The sequence below is a fragment of the Rhamphochromis longiceps genome, linkage group LG9 (assembly GCF_057381845.1).
Source record: "Rhamphochromis longiceps isolate RC_006_pf linkage group LG9, R_longiceps_female_GT1.1, whole genome shotgun sequence".
Lineage (NCBI taxonomy): Eukaryota > Metazoa > Chordata > Actinopteri > Cichliformes > Cichlidae > Rhamphochromis > Rhamphochromis longiceps.
Genome location: NC_140565.1, coordinates 22071209 through 22091082, shown reverse-complemented (window position 1 = coordinate 22091082; position 19874 = coordinate 22071209). Strand labels below are relative to the sequence as shown.

Genomic DNA, 19874 nt, shown 5'->3' with positions numbered 1-19874 from the left:
AACAGAAAAAATATTTAATTCAGTTTTATATTTATATTATGTGATTTATATATTTATACATCCATCAACATGAATTACATTTTATTTTGGCTTTTCAAAACTCTGTACTATGTGCATTTTTATGTAGGATTTAATACTGTAACAGTATAAAAAAGCAGTTGTGAAAGGTAATTGACCAATCTTGTAGTTTTGACGCCGCAGATCGTTCTGCAACCAAATGTGATTTCACAGTTAATCCAGCACAGCCTGGCACGCCAGTTACACTGTAATATTATTCCCCCACACACTGTCCTAGCAGAGCTCAGAGCCCAGTCGAGAGGATAAAGATCCAGACACAGACGAAAATGGGAATACAACTGTTCGACAGAGCCAAGGGGTATGTATGACTTTTAACTACATATACTATAATCACATATGTTTAACTTATACTCTAGCGTTAGAAAGCTATGAAACATTGACACATTTTTAAATTTCACAATCACAGGTCATATATTATGTGACGGGCCAGATTCCCAAAGATCATCCACCCCCATCGCGACTGGAAGACACCAACGACCATCACAGAGAGCCCCCACAGTCTCCGACACAGGTGTCAAATGTCAATGTTAATGACATTTCTCCAAGCCAGCAGCAGCAACAACAGCAGCGGCCACCACTGTCTCCAACACCCAAATCACCCCCACCTATATCACCTAAACCTGTGGGACTTAATGCTTTTAAACTGCCAAAGAAGCATGTTAAACGCTCTGAATCCATGAAGACCAGTGCAGAAATGCAGAAGGGAAAAATCCTTAAAGTTCATACAGAAAAGAAAAGTAAGCTCGTCCAGGAGCCTGTTTCGTCTAGTAAGAATATAGTAACTGACCCAGTGGCGACCACAAAAACAGGTGCTGTTAAAGCAGCACCTAAACGGTATGGTGCTCCATCCAAAAAGACTTCTGACGAGAACAGCAGTCCACCTAAAAACACTATTGATGATCTTGATGGGGGTGCTAGTCTCAGTCCTGACTTGCCTGGAGAAGAGGCACCTCCACCCCCAGACAACATTGCATTTATGATCACCAACACCAAGGTTCAGCCACTGTCTTGTGGAGAGTACCAAGAACTGGTCAATGCCAAAAAAGGAAGTGTGCAGACTGTTACTGTAGGCAATGCAGCGAATCGAGGAAACACCACAGCTGATCCTTCAGTGCCGCAGGATAACGGCTTCAACAAGAAGCCTGTCATCATCATCTTTGATGAGCCGATGGATATCCGTTCAGCTTACAAGCGCCTTTCTACCATCTTTGAATGCGAGGAGGAACTGGAGAGGATGCTTGCAGAAGAGCGCATTGAGGAGGAGAGTGAGGAATCCGATACAGAGAGAAGTAGTGGGCTGCCGGTCATCGCAGAAGGGGCTGAGATGGTTGGTGGCAAAAAAATCAGCAGCTCACAGGGAGCTACAGATCATGCCAGCCTATCATCTTCATCCTCTTCTTCGATATCTGAACTAACAGACAACGGGGTAAACTTAGATTCAAATGGAGACTCCAAGGATGGGAAGAAGAAATTCAAGTTCAAGTTCCCTAAGAAACAGCTGGCAGCACTGACTCAGGCCATTCGCACAGGCACCAAGTCAGGCAAGAAGACGCTACAGGTGGTTGTGTATGAAGATGAAGAAGAATCCGATGGTACAATCAGGCAGCACAAAGAAGCGAAGAGATATGAGATTACGCGCTCAAAATCCTTTGCAGATACTCCCAGGGGAACAGACACTGCCCCGCTGAAAAAGCAGAACTCCGAAGCTCTCGGCAGGACGGATGAGATTCGGAAGAACACCTACAAGACGCTAGACAGCCTGGAGCAGACCATCAAGCAGCTAGAGACCACGATTAGTGAGATGGGACCACGCTCCCCTGATGAGTCGGTTAACACCGAGGAAGCAAATACAGGGAATGGGAAAAGCTCAGTCGGAGTAGGGCTGAAGAGGTCGTCCTCTCTGCCTACCTCCAAAGGGTCTGGCCCTAAGGTACCTAGCAAAAATTCACTGCAGAAGAAGCCTAAACCTCAGCTCCTTCCACGCCCTGTAATCAACCCTTCTACCACCACCAACACCAACACTGTCCCCAGTGTCCCCAGCACCGTACAACAGGTCTCTCTTTAGCTCTTGTTGTTCCCGGAGGCTTTGGGTTTCTTCTCTTTCAGTTTTCTAACTTACCTCCACTCCCACCTTAACCACTGAAATTACAAAATCATTAATCCCCTCCCCCCACAGGTGCTTGGAAATGGAAATGACTCCCCTCTTCAGTACAAAATCATGGTGACATGATTGGGTGTGGCATTTTTTTTGGTTCCTGGCTACCATCTTTCTTCTTCAGTTTATTGCTAAAACTCAAGAGGTTTTCAGCAAGTGGCACACTCATCATCAGAGACACTGTCATGATGATCAAGCTGTAATTATCCTTGTTCTTGACTGCATGCCTTGTGTTTAATGGCTTTGTGGTCCCACTGGGTGCATGATCTTTCACTGGCGTTGATTGTTGACGTATTGAATGAACGGGGATTTTTTTTGGGGTGTTTTAAACCTGTTAGTGCCTCGACTTTTCATACTTCCTATTTGGTGTGTTTTTTCTATCTTTTTTTTTTATTTTCTGTTTTGTTTTTCATTTGGATCCCCTGCAGAATACCAGTGTCGCTTCCCCTACTAGTCGGATGCCCGTCCCTTTGTCTGCGAAGTCCAGGCAGTCACCGGGTACAACTGACAAAGCAGGAAAACAGCAAAAACTGCAGGACGCTCAGAGGCAGTTCCGACAGGTAGTTTTACTGTAGGGTCTTAACAGAGACTACAGGGAACAAATATAGGGAATCGAAAGCATGTGGCATATGAGGGAGGGTGGGGGTGGGAAGACTTCCAAAGCTGTGAGGTTTCAAGTGTTGTGGAAAAAAAAAAGTCACGATAGTGGCGACTGTGGATCTGTTCACGTTTCTCTCGAGTCTGCTCTGACACGAAGGCATGTTTGACTCTTGACTGTTATCCCCATAACATCACTGTACTGTATGCTTCTGCATGTCCACACTGCTCATGGTTTTCACTGTGTTGGTGGCTAAAAAAAAAAAAAGAAGGAAAAAAGGCGGAGACAAACGGAATCCTATCCTGTCATCATCTGAGTTGTCATCACATCTCCAATTCCCATCACAGCTGAGTTCCTAAACAGTGTTGCCAAGCCCTAAGATGCTTATGGCTATGTTTGATACAAACTTATCTGACTTTTTAAAAACATTTTTTGGCTATGCTCCTCCCTTCTCACAATGCACCTCTGCTCAAACCCAACATCACTGCACAGCTTACTTAACCCCAAGGTGATACATTCTCTTACCGTCAAGACTTCGGCATAACCCACCCACCTTGCATCGTCACTTTCACTGGAACACTGGCCCACATTTTCCCCTATCTGCTATCACTCTTCAAACACCTAACCCTATTACCTAATTCTCTCCGGACCTCTTACGCGTATCTATTCTCTGAAATGTCTCCAACACTCTTCCCAAGGCCTAACAATCCCTCTAACAAACAGCCACTCTGTAGAGAGACCCATCCTGTCTGCCATTGCACTGTCTAACCTTTGCCTGGTTCTGTTTCTTGGTAACATGTCTGTCAGTTCAGTTTCTCACCTTTTGTGCAACCCAGTAAAAAAAAAAGACAGCTTTTGTATCTGGGTATTTTTATTGGTTTTTTTTGTTTTGTTTTTTGGTGTCTTTTAGTTCTGTCTTAGTTATATTAATGCTTGTGTAGTCATAGTGTCTGTCCATGTAATTAACTTGTAGTTTTGTTTAACATTGTCTTGCCTTTTTTAATTGTATTATTTTACCAGTTTTCTTTTTTTGACAACAAGTATCTGTTTTGGCATCTCTGTTTACAGGCTAACGGAAGTGCTAAAAGAGTGGGAGGGGATCATAAAACGACTTCCCCTACTATACCCATCTCTAAAATCCCTGCTTTTTATCCTAGCTCTACTAAAGGCAGCTCCCAGTCCACACAGAATTCAGATGCTACTAACCCCATTAACCCTTCTTCCTCTTCCTCCTTTGTGACAAAGTCCTCCATTCTGTCCTCTCACCCACCTCGTTCCAGCTCCCTACCTTCCACCCATATCCCCTCCCTGTCAAACGGATCCCTCAAACTTCCCACACCCTCACAGCACACAGGTAAAGCTCTCTCGTTTTCCTCGCAGAATGGTCGAGTCCACTCCTCCTCCTCTTCATTCTCCTCCTCCTCCTCCTCCTCCTCTTCCCCCTCCCCTCTGTCGCCCACACCTTTGGGCCCAGGTGGAAAGAGCATCCGCACCATACACACCCCCAGCTTCACCAGCTACAGGTCCCACAACGGCAGCAGCGGCAAATCCTCCATCCCAACAGCCACAGCAGCTAAGGACACTACTTAGCCCCATTATCACCCCTCTGGCTTTTACAGCATAGCAGGTAGACCTGATCATATTTTATATTGGTTTTGGATTGTTGTTCATTTTCTTTTTATTAAAGTTTTTTTTTTTTTTGTAAAAGTATTAAGTGATGGACTCAAATCATGTTTTTCCTTTGACACTGGCATTCACACACTGCTACTTTTATCTTCATTTTCACATTTTGGATCATGCTTACTTGGATATCGATTCTCTCTTGAAGGCGTTCCAGATGACAGAATATTTTGCAATGTAACTATAAACGATTTAGTGTTGCCACTTTGTAGCTGAAGTGGAAGGCTTTCATGGTGTTCAAAAATGTATTTTCTTGCTGTAGCTATGAGTAGGGAATAGAGAGTTGATGTACAATCACAAAATATCATGTAAAAAAAAATTGTGTTATATTTTTTTGAAACAAGAGATTGAATAACCGTAGTATATTTAATCTTCTATATTTCCTATGTTGCCGGACATTCGACGCTGCCCTTGTAAATGCCTTTTTCTGAATGTATACACGATGTATACAGACATTTTAAACTCATTAGTAACTTTAGTTTTTTAAGAGTATTTTCTCATGTTTCCACCCATTTGAACTGCCGGTTTATTTTACAGATTTACAACAGGTATACTAAATAATAAAAGTTTTCATTTTATTGTGCCTATTTGCCAAAGTTGTTGTATAATGACTCACTTCAAGCCTAACTCAGTCATGACCTTTTAGGGGAATTTACATGCAATCTGTGTGGATGGCCGAAGTGTTGACCTCAGTGTTTGCACTGCTGGTTTCGGTTTGTTAAGTTAACATGTATTGTTGTTTAAATGTACTTAAGTCAAAGTGATAAACCTGTTCTACCACGTGTACATAAAAGCTTCTACTAAGAAAAAAAGTAGTTTTGTTAACATACCAAAGTTTATTTGTATGCATGCCTTTTGATTACTTTAGGAGAGTGGTGTAAAAGACGACGTTTGCACAGATAGATTTTGTAAATATTTGATTTTCTCTCATTTTTTTTGTAAAGCTTTAAATCATGCTATAAAGAAACTATGTAATAAAGACAAAAGTGTGTTGGAGTAGTAATAAAGACTTGCATGCTTGTAGTGCATCAGGCTTCCGTGGCTTTTTCAAGTTCTTTGTGGTTTCCTATTGGGCTGATTCACAGATGGTAGTTGTGTGTAAATACAAAACTAGATATGCAACTTCTCACTTCTCACTTCTTCTTCGCCCGTATCCTGTGCACACATCATTGCTATTCGACTGGTGGCAAAACACGGCTCTGCATTACTGTTACAGGTAAGGAGATGATTTATGATTATTGTCAGTTTGGAGTTACCCTACATTTGGATTAAACTATCAAACATTTAGGTAATTCACTAACATATAAGCTCTAATAATTTTGTACTTAGTCATGTAGCCATGTTTGGTACACTTTATTGTTTAAGTGAACATGCAAATGAATTTTTCTGCAACAGAGCAAAGTGTCTTTGGCAAATGAAGTTACAAAGTCGCTAACTGGGTTTTAAAGGCAGTATCATTATCAGTATACATTTAATTAGATTGTTATAGTTTATGATTGGTTGACTTTTTTCATGTTCTGGTTGATTTTACCTTTTACATATGTACACACAGACACATACACAGGGATATGTTAGTTCTACTATATAGCATTTTTATATGCTATACTAGCAAAAAAAAGTACCTCTTGAATGTAATTATTCTTTTGTTGATGTTAATGAAAATGTAATCCTGCTTGCTTGTTACACTGACGTTCCGCAAGAGTAGTTCCTCTTTCTAATGTGTAATACACACATGATTCTGCATATGATTTTATAACGTTATGTCACATTTTTCTATTTGCATTCTTAGTTTCATTATGATAATTTAAAAAGTCACTAAAACATCATGTGAGTGAACGAAGGCTATCATGTGGCTGTCAATCGTTATAACAGGCTGTTTGTGTCTAATTTGTGCTGGACCAGGCCGATCCTCTGCGCAACAACTATGAATGTTTCCGGGGAGGAGGGAGAGAGCTTCTATGGCACTTCTGGAGCTCTGTGGAATTATTCTCTTTCCATTTTTTACATCCTGATTTTCATCATCGCAGTGCCTGGGAACATCTTGGCTCTGTGGGCCTTCTTTCACCAGAAAAGCACATCTCCATCAAGAGTCTTCCTGAGAAACCTCTCTGTAGCCGACATATCTTATGTCCTCGTCTTACCCATGCGCATAATTTACCACCTATCTGATAACCACTGGCCCTTTGGACACATCATCTGTCAGCTGTTAGGCTTCTTGTTCTATCTAAACATGTACTGCAGCCTCTACTTGATGAGTTTCATCAGCCTGGACAGGCTCCTGGCTGTGGTTATACCTTTAAAGTCACAATCATTCAGGAAGCCTTTGTATGCAAATGTAGCGGTTGGCATACTGTGGGTGATAGTTATTGTTTGCATGAGTCCTACACTCTTTTCTGGAAGAAAACAAACCAACTCATCTGGCATTTGTAACAAACTGTACTTAGAAAAGACAAATCCAACAGCTTTAATTTCCACTATTGTGGCATTTGCAATTCCCCTCGTCACTATAGTGGTTTCATACATACTGATCCTGCTGAAACTAAGAACAGTGCAGCAAAATGAAGAACGACCGGTGAAAGACAAAGCTATAAAAATGATTATACTTATTGTGATGAACTTCCTGTTCGCATTTGTGCCCTACCATGTGTGCAGAATAATCTACATTCAACAGCAGAGCTTTGGAAATATTACTGAGGGGCTGAGAAAAGCCAATCAGATAACATCTGCACTCACCTGTATCAGTGGTATACTGGATCCTGTCATGTATTTCTTTTTGAATCGTCTATACAGGAAAACATTTCTTAAGCTGTTCTGTAAAAATAGGGAAGATGTCATATAAAAAATGCAAACGGGGGAAAAAATGGAGGTAATGCTAACCATGTTAAAAACATCAGCGTGGTTCCTATAGCACCTAACCGCAAATCAGACAAACTGCACTTCCCCTGATTCATCGACTTTGAAATTGTCAGAATTAGCCAGTACTTGTTTAGGGAACTATAATAGGTCAAAGATAATTTGTCACCTGTTAGCTTTCTGGCACTGAAGACTGAGACATTTTTTTTAAATTTATTTACATTTTTTGAAATTCTGTTTTTATTTTATTCTATTTTTAATTTTTATTCTCTGAATTACTCAGAAATCTTATCCCCAAAGGAGTGAAACATCTAAGCTTCTGCTTTACGATACTTTATTTGTCTCACAAAAGGTAACTGAAAGTCTGTGACCTCAGCGGAAGTAAAAACAATTGTTGCCTCTTGCAGTCTATTTTGGTTCCAGAGTTCAAAGTTTGAATAAAGAATCCTGGTTTTCATGACAAAAAAACCCTACTTTAATAATCACATTTCATTGTTAAGAAATAGTGTGTGTGTGTGGGGGGGGGGGGTCTGGTAAGAATGCCAAGAGGTTAAATCCACATCAGATGCAGAAGCGTTATTAGGCAACTGCATTATTCAGCAGTAGAACTGTGGACTGCTAAAGTTTCCTTTCTGCAGTCTAAATGCGTTACCTAGTGGAGCCACGTGGTACATTATAAAATGAGACAGAGGGTTAAGGATATAGATAGTGTGGTGCTTTCAGTGCCTTAACACCTACAAAATGTTGCTAAAAATAGATGATGCAACAACGTGATAAGCATGCCACTGTTTTAGCTTTTGTGATGTTGTTGGGATCAAAACAAGAAGAAGAATGTGCACATTTTCAGAAATCTAAATGGTGTGCTTACAATGGCCTCAGTAGTGTAAAATATGCAGCACAACTGCTCAGGCCTCCCAGGTGAAACGCTATTTTACAGGTTTGGTTTCTTTGTGTCAGGAAGTTGAAGGTTCTCTGTGTGTTGTTGGGGGTTTTGTCCACTTTACAAAAAGTGTACCTCATTTAGAAGCTTTAGCACCTAATTATCGCTTATTTTGAAAATAAAATTAATCATCTGAATATTAAATAGTTTGCTCGTAACTTTCTTCAGAGTATTTGTCTAAGATTGAAGAAGTTTGCAGCAGATCAAATCGACCACTTGATGGTGACAAACACACAGAACAGTTGGTTTTGTGATTGTAGATTATGTCATAGTAAAATAAACAATATAAATACCTTATTTGATATTTGACACAAGTAGAACATTGAACCAACTGATAGAGTAGTTTTAACACAGTTTTTAAAAGAGCAGACCTGATGATGTAGACTATAAAGTAAACCTATTACATGAAGTAAAATGTTGTAATTTGTTTCAGAAAGGTTTACAAGATGGTAGTGAGACCTACTTTGACCTGGTCAGTCAAAGTGAAATGCGCAGAGGAGGCATAGATGATGTATTTCCTGGGTACGGGGTGAATATGGGAGTGCCAGGCAAGAGGAAAAGAGGAAGACCACAAAGAAGATTCGTGGACGTGGAGAAGCAGGACCTGTAGAAGGTTAGTGTGAGAGAGGAGGATGCAAACTATAGGGTGAGCTGGAGGCAGATGATCCACTGTGGCGACTCCTAAAGGGAGCAGCTCAAAGAAGATGACGATGATGATAAAAATAACAATGTTTTAAGCACTACGTGTTGGGGCAGATTTTATTACATCATGAAACGCAATTCTTTGATTACCGAGAGACGGGGTAATTCCCATACCTTTGAGGGGAATAAACTTCTGTTGTTTTTGACTTGTGCGGGTACCCGTATTTTCTCCTTGTTACCAAGGCAGCCAGGAAGAAGCTGTGAGGGGAGCGGACCGTGAGTGTAGCTATTTGTTTAACCTTCATTTGCCAAACTTGGGCGTGTAGGCAGTTTTCTTCTCAGCTAAAACACTTTACTGTGCCGTTGCTTTAGTTTTTACATTAATAAATGACGCAGTTAGGGTGTTGAACCGCTCCAAAACTTAATGTTAACGAAGCTAACTAAGTTCATCTGGATTTGTTGCTATTAGTCGGGTATGCTTAAACCCATTTCGATAGTAACTGCAAACGCGTTGCTTTGTCATTTTTTCAGTTCTTAATAATAAATACATGAATAAATAAATACAAATAATTCTAATGCTACCTGTTGCTTTTGTGGAAAGAGCTTAGCCTTTTGCTTGTTGTTGTTTTACGAGACGGCCTGGAAAAAAACAACTTAAAGATCAGAAATGCCAGTGACAAACCATCAAAAAAAGATTTCCTTAATTGACACTCCATCCCGCCCCGTCTTTTATTACACAGGAGCAGCTATGAGCATCGAAAAAAGTTGAGCAGTTCTTTTTCTCCAACTTATTTGGCCACCATGGGCACCGCATCCTCTATGGTGAGCCCAGGGGAGGTTATCGAGGACGGGTATGGGGGTGAAGGCGGGGAAGCCTGTGAGATACCCGTCGAGGTGAAGCCCAAAGCCCGATTACTGCGCAGCTCTTTCCGCCGAGGACCTCGTGTGATTGGGGCCAGTTTCAAATCCACAGCATCTGTGGATCTAGAGTATGCTGCAGAGTATGAAAGACTCCGTAAAGAGTACGAAATCTTCCGTGTCAGCAAGAACAACGAGATCTCATCCATGCAAAAGAAGGAAGCAAAGCTGGATGAGGAGAACAAGAGGCTGAGAGCAGAGCTGCAGGTGATAATGAACAAAATGCACAAGGCTTATTCTAACTTCACTGAAAAAGTTGTGGGCTTTGGATGATTTAATGTGACGGTGGGATGCTGCTATTTTCAATGTCACCACAGGCTCTGCAGAAGACCTACCAGAAGATCCTCAGAGAGAAAGAGAGTGCTCTTGAGGCAAAATATCAAGCTATGGAGAGGGCTGCCACATTTGAACATGACAGGGACAAAGTAAAACGTCAGTTTAAGGTACATCATAGACGTAGGCAGATTAATACCAAAGTTGGTATTGTTATCAGATTGATACTAGTGATCAAACATCCTCAAACAGTGCCCACTATGGAAAATGTCTAAATCTTAGTGGTCATTAAAATGTGTTTGTATAGAATTTGTAAATTTATTGACACATTTATTGACACATTGCTCTCCGCTACACAATCTGGCTTTATAGGTTAAAAGTATCAGAAATACTGACCCTGCGTTTGTTTGGTATCGGATCTGTACTAAAATTTGCAGTATCCCACAGCACTAGTACACTGCATCACGCCTCATTTCACAAGAGGGTGAAAGTTCCCCCTAATATCTCACATGTCTTTCTTTTACAATCATCAACAATAAACAAGTATAAAATGATCAAATTTGAAGTCAAAGTCAAAGTATGATAAAAGTACAATAACATCCATTCATCTTAGTTGACCCAAAATTTTGGCTCTGGTTGTCCAAGCCCTGACACAGCTCTGTGCCTCACAGTTTGAGAACAATTGTGGCATTGCATTCTTTCTAGTATTCACATTTGCAGCTTTAACCTTTTGGCAAAATCACCACCAGATTTTCCGGGAGACAAAAGAAAAGGAGATACAGGATCTCCTGCGGGCTAAAAGGGACTTGGAAGCCAAACTTCAACAGTTACAGGCTCAGGGAATCCAGGTTTATGACCCAAATGACTCAGATTCCGATGACAACCAAACCACTGTCACTGGTAAGACAAAAATTCACACTATTGGGGACTTTTTGTTATTAAGCCATCAATCGGTTCTGCATAAGTTTTCCTGTCCAGCAAATATGATGATAAAACACCACAGTGATTTATTAAATGTCTTCAGCTACAGGAACACAGTGCGAGTACTGGACTGGCGGTGTGCTGGGAAGTGAGCCCTCTATGGGCAGCATGATGCAATTGCAACAAACATTCAGAGGACCAGAGTTTGCACACAGTTTAATAGATGTGGAAGGGCCCTTTGCTAATGTGAGCAGAGGTAAGGAAACTTTGAGAGGGAAGAGAGTGTTTCTGAGAAACTGACCTCTAGATGACCTAGTTATTGTGATTTTTTTTATTAACATCATTCTGTTTGCAAGCAGGTATTTTTGAAGCACATATTCACTAATCTCTTCATGGGCATGACTTGTATATTTTACCATATGTGTCTGTCTTTGTCAGATGATTGGGATGCTGCTGTGGCGAGTCTGTTGCAGGTGTCACCTCACGTTCCCCAGGCCTTGTGGAGCAACACAGTCCGCTGCTACTTGATCTTCACCCAGGAGACCAAAGCTGAGCTGGATATATTTATAAAGGTCGGTAAGATGAGCACTGTAAAAACTGTAAATATTCTGTTTTCATGTGATGTTGTTGTACCACTATAACGCTGCCCACTTTTACGTGGCTGTTTCTTGGACATGGCTTAAAGTAACACAGTGATAGGACTGTAGCGTTATATTATGAAAGGCTGAACTAAGCTAAGATAAAAATGAATGACTCGATAAATATGCCAGTAAAATCATTATTTGGATTTTTTTTTCTTTTTAATTTTGGACATTTTGTATTTCATTGAGTCAGATCCACTCATAGAATTTTAATTGAATCAAATTAAAAGAAAAAACAAAACTTGATTTTATCTTTGAGAAAATCTGTGTGTGGGATTGTGGGTTTAAAATGGCAGTTTTTGTGAAAAATACCTTTAACCTTATTATAACCTTCTACCTTATTATTAATCAGGTCTGGGAAAACTGTGCTTAATGTTTTAATTGCAGAAACACACCTCTGTATTGCGGCGAATATGTGAGAGTCTAGGCCATTTCTACCTTAATGTCTTCTTCCCAGAGGAGAATGCGGCTTCATACGCTGTAGAGCGCAAGCAGGAGATTGAAAGGAGTTCTCTGTGTGTTCTTCTTCTCAAATCTACTGTCCCTAGGTATGGTGAGTTTAGGAAATTGATAACCTTATAATAAAGATTGCACACAAATTATTTTTTTCTCGAAAGATTAACGAAGGTTTGTGTTTAATATTCATGCATAATACATTGCCGTAGCTCTGTGGTGGAGGATTGTGAAGAGGCTTTTGTTAAGAATCCAGATGGCCGTCCATTGGTGCTGTATCTTAGGACCGAAGAAGATCACAATTTAAATGGACCCATCAGGCAACTGCTCGAACGGGTCAATGCTGCAGACAAGGCTGCTAAAATCAAGGTACTTATATGGTTAATAAGTTTAGAAATTTTTTTTTTTAGTTTCAACCCATTTCATGCAATGCATCAGTATAAATAAAATAATAACTGTGGAGAAAAAGCTGATATTTTTCTGTTTATTGTCTTTAAATGCAATCTAATACTGTGTCTGTCCCAAACCTGTTTTGAACATTACTAGGTAGTGGATCATAGTGGCTCTGCAGAGGAGGGGGCCAGTCTGATTTATGCTCAGCTAGAGAAAATCATCAAGCAGGTACAGACTGTCTTTTAACATCCTTATTTTTATCAATTCACAAAGCTTAAAGTCTGTGGTATAAGAATTAAAACTGAAACCTCTTTTTGTCTGATTTTTTTTTCTTTCCTGCTTCATCCAGGAGTTGCTGTGTCTTGAAGTAGCAGACGTTGAGTCTAAGGACTCTGGGATGGACGAGGGGTGCGAAGAAGACTCGGGAGATGTGCTGTGGGACCTACATGATGAGCAGGAGCAGATCGAGGCCTATCAACAGGCTTGTAGCGGCACCACCTCACAATTAAGCTTCCAGAAGGTACTTCAGTTCTTACTGATCCCTTCAATCTTTTGATTTTGTCTTCAAATCCTACTTTTCATTGATATTACTAATGCTGTGATGCATCAATGACCTCAGTATATAGATCGTTTGAATGACATGATAGCTGCTCCCCCTCCAACACCACCTCTCCTGGTATCTGGGGGTCCAGGCTCAGGAAAATCTCTTTTACTCTCCAAATGGTAAGAACTAATTTCTTCAGTTAATTATAACGTATCCGTCATGAATTCCTCTTAAATAAAACTGTTGTAAGTCTTTAATAGGTTTCCAAACTTTTAAGCAGTACATTTAGAAATGTTACAAAGTAATTATAACCGTTCAACCTTCTCTGTTTTCTTTGTATTGTTGTAGGGTCTTTACCTTACAATATAAAGCGCCTTGAAGAAACTGTTGTTGTGATTTGGCGAAATATAAATAAAACTGAATTGAATTGAACTCTCCAATCACTTCAGGCCAACACTCTTGCACCCTTGGGAAAAAGAATCTTGTTTTATATTATATATTAAATGGACAAGTATGTTCTTTTTAATGATCTGGAATATTCTGGACCTTTTGCATGCTTTGCCTGCTTTGCTAATTAGTCTTGAATTCTCTTCAGGATCGAGCTCCAGCAGAAACAATCCCCCAACACCTTGTTTCTGTATCATTTTGTTGGTCGGCCACTTTCAACAAGCTCAGAGCCAGTTCTCATTATCAAACGCCTCACAGTTAAAGTAAGGGATATCTCTGATTGCTTCTTGTTAATGCTTTCTTACACTGATGACTCTGCATTATTAAACTACTGAAAGAAACAGTTTTTATTTCTGTCTGTTTTCAAACAGCTGCTGCAGCACTTCTGGTCCATTTCCGGCTTATCCATGGAGCCCAGTAAGATCTTAGAAGAGTTTCCCCGCTGGCTTGAAAGACTGTCAGCGCGCCATCAAGGAAACATTATCATCATCATTGACTCCATTGACCAAATACAGGTTAACAGCCTCTACAACTATATAAAATTCAAAATTCAACTCAGCTGGGTTTACTCTCTGCTGTATATTTTTGTCTGTACTACTGTTTGTCCCCTTTTGCTCTAGCAAGCAGAAAAACACATGAAGTGGCTAATTGACCCTCTGCCTGTCAATGTCAGAGTGGTGGTGTCTGTCAATGTAGAGACTTGTCCTCAGGCTTGGAGGTAATACACAATCGGTGAATTCCCAGTATCCCAGTATTGGTCAAAATGGCTATTCATATGCTTTTCTGCGACTTTGTGTGTTTAGGTTGTGGCCCACACTCCACTTAGACCCACTGAGTCCCAGAGAGGTCAGGAGTATAGTCAATGCAGAGTGCCAGAGCATGGATCTCAAACTTACTAGGGATCAGGTCAGTTGTGACCCCTTCACAAGGTCCTTCAAAGACATTTAAAAATCCTTAGCAGCAGTATGTTTGTTTGTTTTTTAAAGATTGTGATACCGGAATGTGTGTATTTTGTTTCAGGAGAAGAAGCTGGAAAGGCACTGTCGCTGTGCATCGACATGCAATGCATTATATGTCACACTGCTGGCAAGGATGATCACCAGGTTCGCCACCTCTGCTTTCACAATTATAAATACATTATTAAAAAAAAAAATAAAGAAGTAAATGAATGAAAAAAATAAAAACCTTCAAATCCAGCATGTATCCTCTGCAGAGTTGGACAGCCTGTTTGACCCTTTTAAATTATTTTAATTTTAATTGTTCGCTTCACAAAATAGTAACCTTTTTTTTTTCTTTTTGAATAACTTCGATTTTGTTTGTTTTGTTTTGCTGCTTCCTAACAGTAGATCCTGTGGGTTGCTGGAGAAGAGCCTGGAGCAGTGTCTGCAGTGTCAGGACACCATGTCACTTTACCGCCTGGCACTCAAAATGACATTGAACTCTCTCTGCACAGACAGAGAGCGCCACATTATGAGAGAGGTGACTTAAACACAGATTTTCCCGTCCTTATTGCTTTTAGTTTGAAATATGTGTGTAATTTAATTTGGCATCAGAGAAACACATACCCTTTCTGGTTTTGATGTGAATGTGACAATTTTTCTTTATTTGATGTTTTTTTCCAATGTGTAGCAGAGGAATAGGTGATTGTTCTTTGTCTGCCTTTAGATACTGGGCCTTGTATGTGCCAGCCATAATGGAGTGAGTGAATCAGAGGTACTAGATCTTTTCCCAGAGGTAGAGTTGCCTGTCCTGTCCTCTCTGCTGTACCTCTTGAACAGACTCTGCATTGTAACACTCCGTTGTGGACTCATCAGGTTTCAACATCTACAGGTAATTAGGCTTCTTAGTCGGTAAAATGATACAACAGCATCAATAAAAACAAAATGCATAAAGAATTAGGCTGCAATTTAGCATTTTTCATCTTTCTGTTTTTCTGACAGGCTTGGGAAGCTGTGAGGCTAGAGTTTCTGACTGGAGGAAGTAGCTCCACCACTTATAGAGAGAAACTAATTCATTACTTCAACCAGCAACTCAGGTCCTGCAGAGATCCACACAAATCACACGGCTCTGTCAGAACAACTCATATCAATCTATATGTGTGTGTTTTTAGCCAGGATCGAGTGACGTGGCGTGTCGCAGATGAACTTCCCTGGCTGCTCCAGCAGGAGGAGGACAAACCTAAACTGCAGCTCAGCCTCTTGAACTTGTTTGTCTCTCAAAATCTCTACAAGAGGTACATGTTAGTGTTGCCTGAAAGCATGCATACATACGAGGCGTTGTCACAAAGCCTGATGCATTTCTTCAGCTACTTTGCCAAAGATGTGTGTTTTGTTTTTTAGGGGTCATTTCTCTGAGCTCTTGGCCTACTGGCAGTATGTCGGCAAAGACAAAAGCTCCATGGCCACCGAGTATTTTGACTCTCTGAAGCGCTACGAGAAGAGCTGCGAGAGTGAAGACAGCATGACCAGGCTCGCAAATCTGTATGAGACTTTGGGACGTTTCCTCAAAGATCTGGGCCTCCCTAGTCAGGTAGGGTGAATGGTTGTAATATTAAAAACACTATGTTTATTCCTCACCACACATCTTTTCCTGCCTAGTCTTAAAAGGCTTAAATTTTGCCTACATTGTCTGAAGAAGTCTAGTCTTTTTTTTTCCTGCTAAGAATGAGCTCATGGTAATTGTGTATATGTCTGATTCTGTTTATTTTTTATTTGTTTAGGCTGTAGCACCTTTACAAAGGTCTCTTGAGATTAGAGAGACAGCCTTGGATCCAGACCATCCCAGTGTAGCTCGCTCTCTGCACCAGCTGGCTGGAGTTTATGTCCAATGGAAGAAGTATGGAAATGCTGAGCAGCTGTACAAGCAAGCCCTTGAGATAAGCGAGAATGCCTACGGCGCCGAGCATGCCAGTGTGGCTCGAGAACTGGAGTCACTCGCCATGCTCTATCAGAAGCAAAACAAGTAAACAGGACTATCTTGGGGCTAATGTTATGAAATTGCCGTTAATAGTTGCAGGTGTTTCAGTCAGGCTATATCTTCATTAAAGACAAACACCAGCTGTTGTGATTATTAAAAAAATTCAGAGGACTAAATCACACTCTGACAAGTCAGGATTCAATTAAAGAAACACATTTAAGAGCTAACATCTGGTGCTTTTGTTCAGGTATGAACAAGCAGAGAAACTCAGGAAGAGGTCTGTGAAGATCCGTCAGAAAACTGCTCGACAGAAAGGTCATATGGTGAGTGTCGTTCTCAGATTCCTACACACTTAGTCATACTCCTTTAATAAGAGATATTGGATGTCTTTTATCTACTCCTCCTTTCAGTATGGCTTCAGTTTGTTGAGGCGCAGAGCCCTGCAGCTGGAAGAGCTGACCCTAGGAAAAGACTCTGCAGACTGTGCCAAAACTTTAAATGAACTGGGTGTTCTTTATTACCTCCAGAACAACCTAGAGTAAGGAAACAGCACCTAGCATGTCCACAGATTTTGCTTTATAATATTATAGATTCTCAATGCCCTCGGTGTATAGTTCCAGTCTAGTACCTGTACTTCAAATGATCAGTAATATGTGTGTGTGTTTTTTTTAATTCCATCAGCTCAACTAAAATCCTTCTCTTTGCCCTCACCAGTGCAGCCAAGGTGTTTTTAACCCGCTCTTTGGAGATGCGCCAGCGGGTCCTCGGTCCTGATCACCCGGACTGTGCTCAGTCACTGAACAACCTGGCTGCACTGCACACTGAAAGGAGAGAATATGAAGCAGCTGAGGACATGTATGAAAGGGCTCTAGACATCCGCAAGAAAGCCTTGTCTCCTGACCACCCTTCTCTGGCATACACACTCAAACACCTCGCCATGCTCTATAAACGCAGAGTAAGACAAATGGCACTCACATGATACTTTCTGTTGATGTTATCTTGAATTAGGCAAATGATTTCACTTCATGTGTTTTGTTCAGGGGAAACTAGAGAAGGCTGTTCCACTTTATGAGCTCTCGCTGGAAATCAGGGAAAAAAGTTTTGGCCCCAAGCACCCCAGTGTAGCCACCGCACTGGTCAACCTGGCAGTAATCTACTGCCAACTGGTGAGACTTACCCTGCTTCTGTTGTCTCAACTGCGCACTGCAGAATTGCATACCTCAATAAAAAAAAGGGATCATCTTACTTAAGAAAAAATAGCTATATCCGACTTCAAAACATTACATTAAGGAAAATGTAAATCAAAATAGATTATTATGAACATTTATTCACAAAATTAAAGTACTTCTTATACATTATACATCAAGGCGATTGGCAACAGTCAGTCAGTTCTTTCTACACAGCACACTGAAACAGTGATCGATGCTTTTATTTCATCCCGTCTGAACTACTGCATGTCACTTTATGTGGGAGTCAGTCAGTCATTGCTCTCACATCTGCAGCTGCACAACTGATAACAGGAAATCGTAAAAGAGAGCATATAACCCCTGTCCTGGCCTTTTTCTTTTTTATGTTTTTTATTTATATCATATGTATTTATATTATCTAGTAACACTGTAAAGCGCTTTGCATCAGCTGTGGTTGCTTTATAAATAAAGATGATGACTTATATGGGATTTTTACAGTTACTAATGCATGTGAGTACTACTCTTGAGTACCGCATCTTAGACACAGCTGGTTAAATTTTTTGAACTTTATGTTTATTATCTATGTTGTGATCCTATCAAATGATATATTTACATTTTTACTCTCACATTAATAAATGTAAAGTACAATTTTCTTCCCCCCTTCGACATATTATGATGCACATAGAATGAGTATGTAAAACAGTAATCGTAAATAAAGGCAGGCAAGGGCAGTTACCTCTGCTAGCAAGTAAATTACTTATAATAAGCATATTTAACTTGTATTGAACCAGTGAATTTAAATGATTTGTATAAATTTTTATTTGTCATCTCACTGACTGTTAACATTTTAGATTATGCAGAGCAAAACTAACTGTGATTTCTTTTGTGTCTTTGGCAGAAGAAGCACAGCGATGCCTTGCCCCTTTATGAACGAGCACTGAAAATCTACGAGGACAGTTTGGGTCGCTCTCATCCACGGGTTGGGGAGACTCTCAAAAACCTGGCTGTGCTAAGGTACATTAGTGAGTGAGATTTAGCAAAAGTTTAATTATGAATAATATGTTATTGGTTACGTTATAAATTTTATTTCTTAATTTACATTTCAATCTAGCTATGAAGAGGGTGACTTCGAGAAGGCAGCAGAGCTTTACAAGCGTGCAATGGAGATCAAAGAGGCAGAGCCATCATTAGTGTGTGGTAACGCCCCATCTCGCCATTCCTCCAGCGGAGACGCATTTAGTGTGAGAGGACCTGCTCCCCTCCCACATGCTCAGAGGTGACCCTGCTTAGGGTTGCAGCTGATTAGTAATGGCTGTTTGGACAGCTCTAACTATTATACAGTGTTACTGAAATCCTTTGATTTCACCAAAACTAATTTAAAATTTAGTCATCACATGCATCACATGTGGGTGAAGGTACATACTGTACCTGCCAAAAGGAATGTGAACTTTACAGTATTCATGTTTAAAACCTGCATATCTGCCAGTGGTGTTTTGCATGCAGTCATGTGTAATACACTTCAGAAATCAGTTCTTTAACAGGCTTTAAACTCAGGTCTACACTACACTAAACTCAAATTTCAGCTTAGCCTAGATTTATTTGTGGGTATGAAGTCACTCCAGCCATAAAAACATGCTTAATTATGACCAACTTTGTATGGTACAACAGGTTATATTATTATATTCACATTTGAAATGTTAGTTTTTCAATCTAGGCATTCAAATTGTTCCGTGTGAATCATGCTAAACACCCAGTACAAAAGGGCGTTAGTGAGAACGTGCAGAAGAAGAAACATTAGAATGTGAACTCTCCTGATGATGATTAACACGACTGTCAGATCCCAGCACTTTGTTTTTAAATATACATTGTTTACATTATGAATTTTATATATATATTTTAACGTTTGTTACATACAATGCATATCCAACAGTGTTTTGAGGAAGGAAAACTTGGACCATTAAGTAAAACACATGTCTGAAGAATCATTATCTGCAGCTGATTTAAGGCTGTGTTTATGCAAAATTAAGTGCATATGCATTTATTCAAAATAATTATAGGGTCTTACCAAAGACATCACTGTGACATATAAGGCTTCAGGTACAATACATTAAGGCCAAAAGGGACACATTGTACCAAAACCTATTGCAAGATACAAAATGTTTTACTGCTTGCATCTATTCATGTATTAATACCATGTTAATAACATCTGTAAAAGCTGTATAGGAAAATAAAAAT

At 40.2% G+C, this 19874-nt stretch overlaps 3 protein-coding genes across 25 annotated transcripts in view; all 3 read left to right on the top strand.

Annotated features, from left to right (window-relative positions):
• Positions 1-5539, top strand: part of kiaa1217 (KIAA1217 ortholog) — a 142092-nt gene extending 136553 nt beyond the window's left edge. For 11 of the 19 annotated variants that reach the window (XM_085418864.1, XM_085418856.1, XM_085418859.1 and 8 more), the window contains 4 exons: positions 296-376; positions 485-2131; positions 2662-2793; positions 3900-5539. In XM_085418864.1, the coding sequence (XP_085274990.1) occupies positions 296-376; positions 485-2131; positions 2662-2793; positions 3900-4421 (2382 nt within the window). In that variant the 3' untranslated portion in view covers positions 4422-5539. The remainder of the gene's footprint in view (positions 1-295; positions 377-484; positions 2132-2661; positions 2794-3899) is intronic. The other 8 variants (XM_085418863.1, XM_085418854.1, XM_085418858.1 and 5 more) reach the window with 6 other exon arrangements.
• A 123-nt stretch (positions 5540-5662) lies between these two features.
• LOC146662307 (uracil nucleotide/cysteinyl leukotriene receptor) lies at positions 5663-7829 on the top strand. Its single transcript, XM_085418874.1, has one exon. It carries the CDS (start codon positions 6436-6438, stop codon positions 7348-7350), a length of 915 nt encoding a protein of 304 aa, XP_085275000.1. The 5' UTR covers positions 5663-6435; the 3' UTR covers positions 7351-7829.
• Positions 7830-9183: 1354 nt separating this feature from the next.
• Positions 9184-19755, top strand: nphp3 (nephronophthisis 3). Of its 5 annotated transcripts, none has more exons than XM_085418843.1 (28): positions 9184-9222; positions 9687-10071; positions 10182-10307; positions 10887-11037; positions 11162-11314; positions 11497-11630; positions 12087-12247; positions 12365-12521; positions 12699-12773; positions 12895-13065; positions 13165-13268; positions 13685-13799; positions 13908-14051; positions 14157-14254; positions 14340-14442; positions 14557-14639; positions 14883-15015; positions 15202-15366; positions 15477-15571; positions 15647-15769; positions 15876-16065; positions 16256-16497; positions 16700-16775; positions 16863-16990; positions 17167-17407; positions 17493-17618; positions 18538-18653; positions 18751-19755. In XM_085418843.1, exons 2-28 carry the CDS (start codon positions 9748-9750, stop codon positions 18917-18919), a joined length of 3903 nt encoding a protein of 1300 aa, XP_085274969.1. In that variant the 5' UTR covers positions 9184-9222; positions 9687-9747; the 3' UTR covers positions 18920-19755. The 5 variants fall into 5 exon arrangements, with proteins under 5 accessions (XP_085274969.1, XP_085274968.1, XP_085274967.1 ...); XM_085418842.1 differs by having other exon boundaries at positions 14880-15015; XM_085418841.1 differs by having other exon boundaries at positions 15477-15769.
• Positions 19756-19874: the final 119 nt, after the last annotated feature.

Bases quoted from the DNA above. Each gene is read 5' to 3' on its own strand.
- nphp3 (XM_085418839.1), top strand. From the start codon at position 9,748: ATGGGCACCGCATCCTCTATGGTGAGCCCAGGGGAGGTTATCGAGGAC. The intron at 15,367-15,476 runs GTAATTAGGCTT...TTTTTCTGACAG, and splicing joins TCAGGTTTCAACATCTACAG to GCTTGGGAAGCTGTGAGGCT. The intron at 15,770-15,875 runs GTACATGTTAGT...TTTGTTTTTTAG, and splicing joins TCTCAAAATCTCTACAAGAG to GGGTCATTTCTCTGAGCTCT.
- LOC146662307 (XM_085418874.1), top strand. From the start codon at position 6,436: ATGAATGTTTCCGGGGAGGAGGGAGAGAGCTTCTATGGCACTTCTGGA.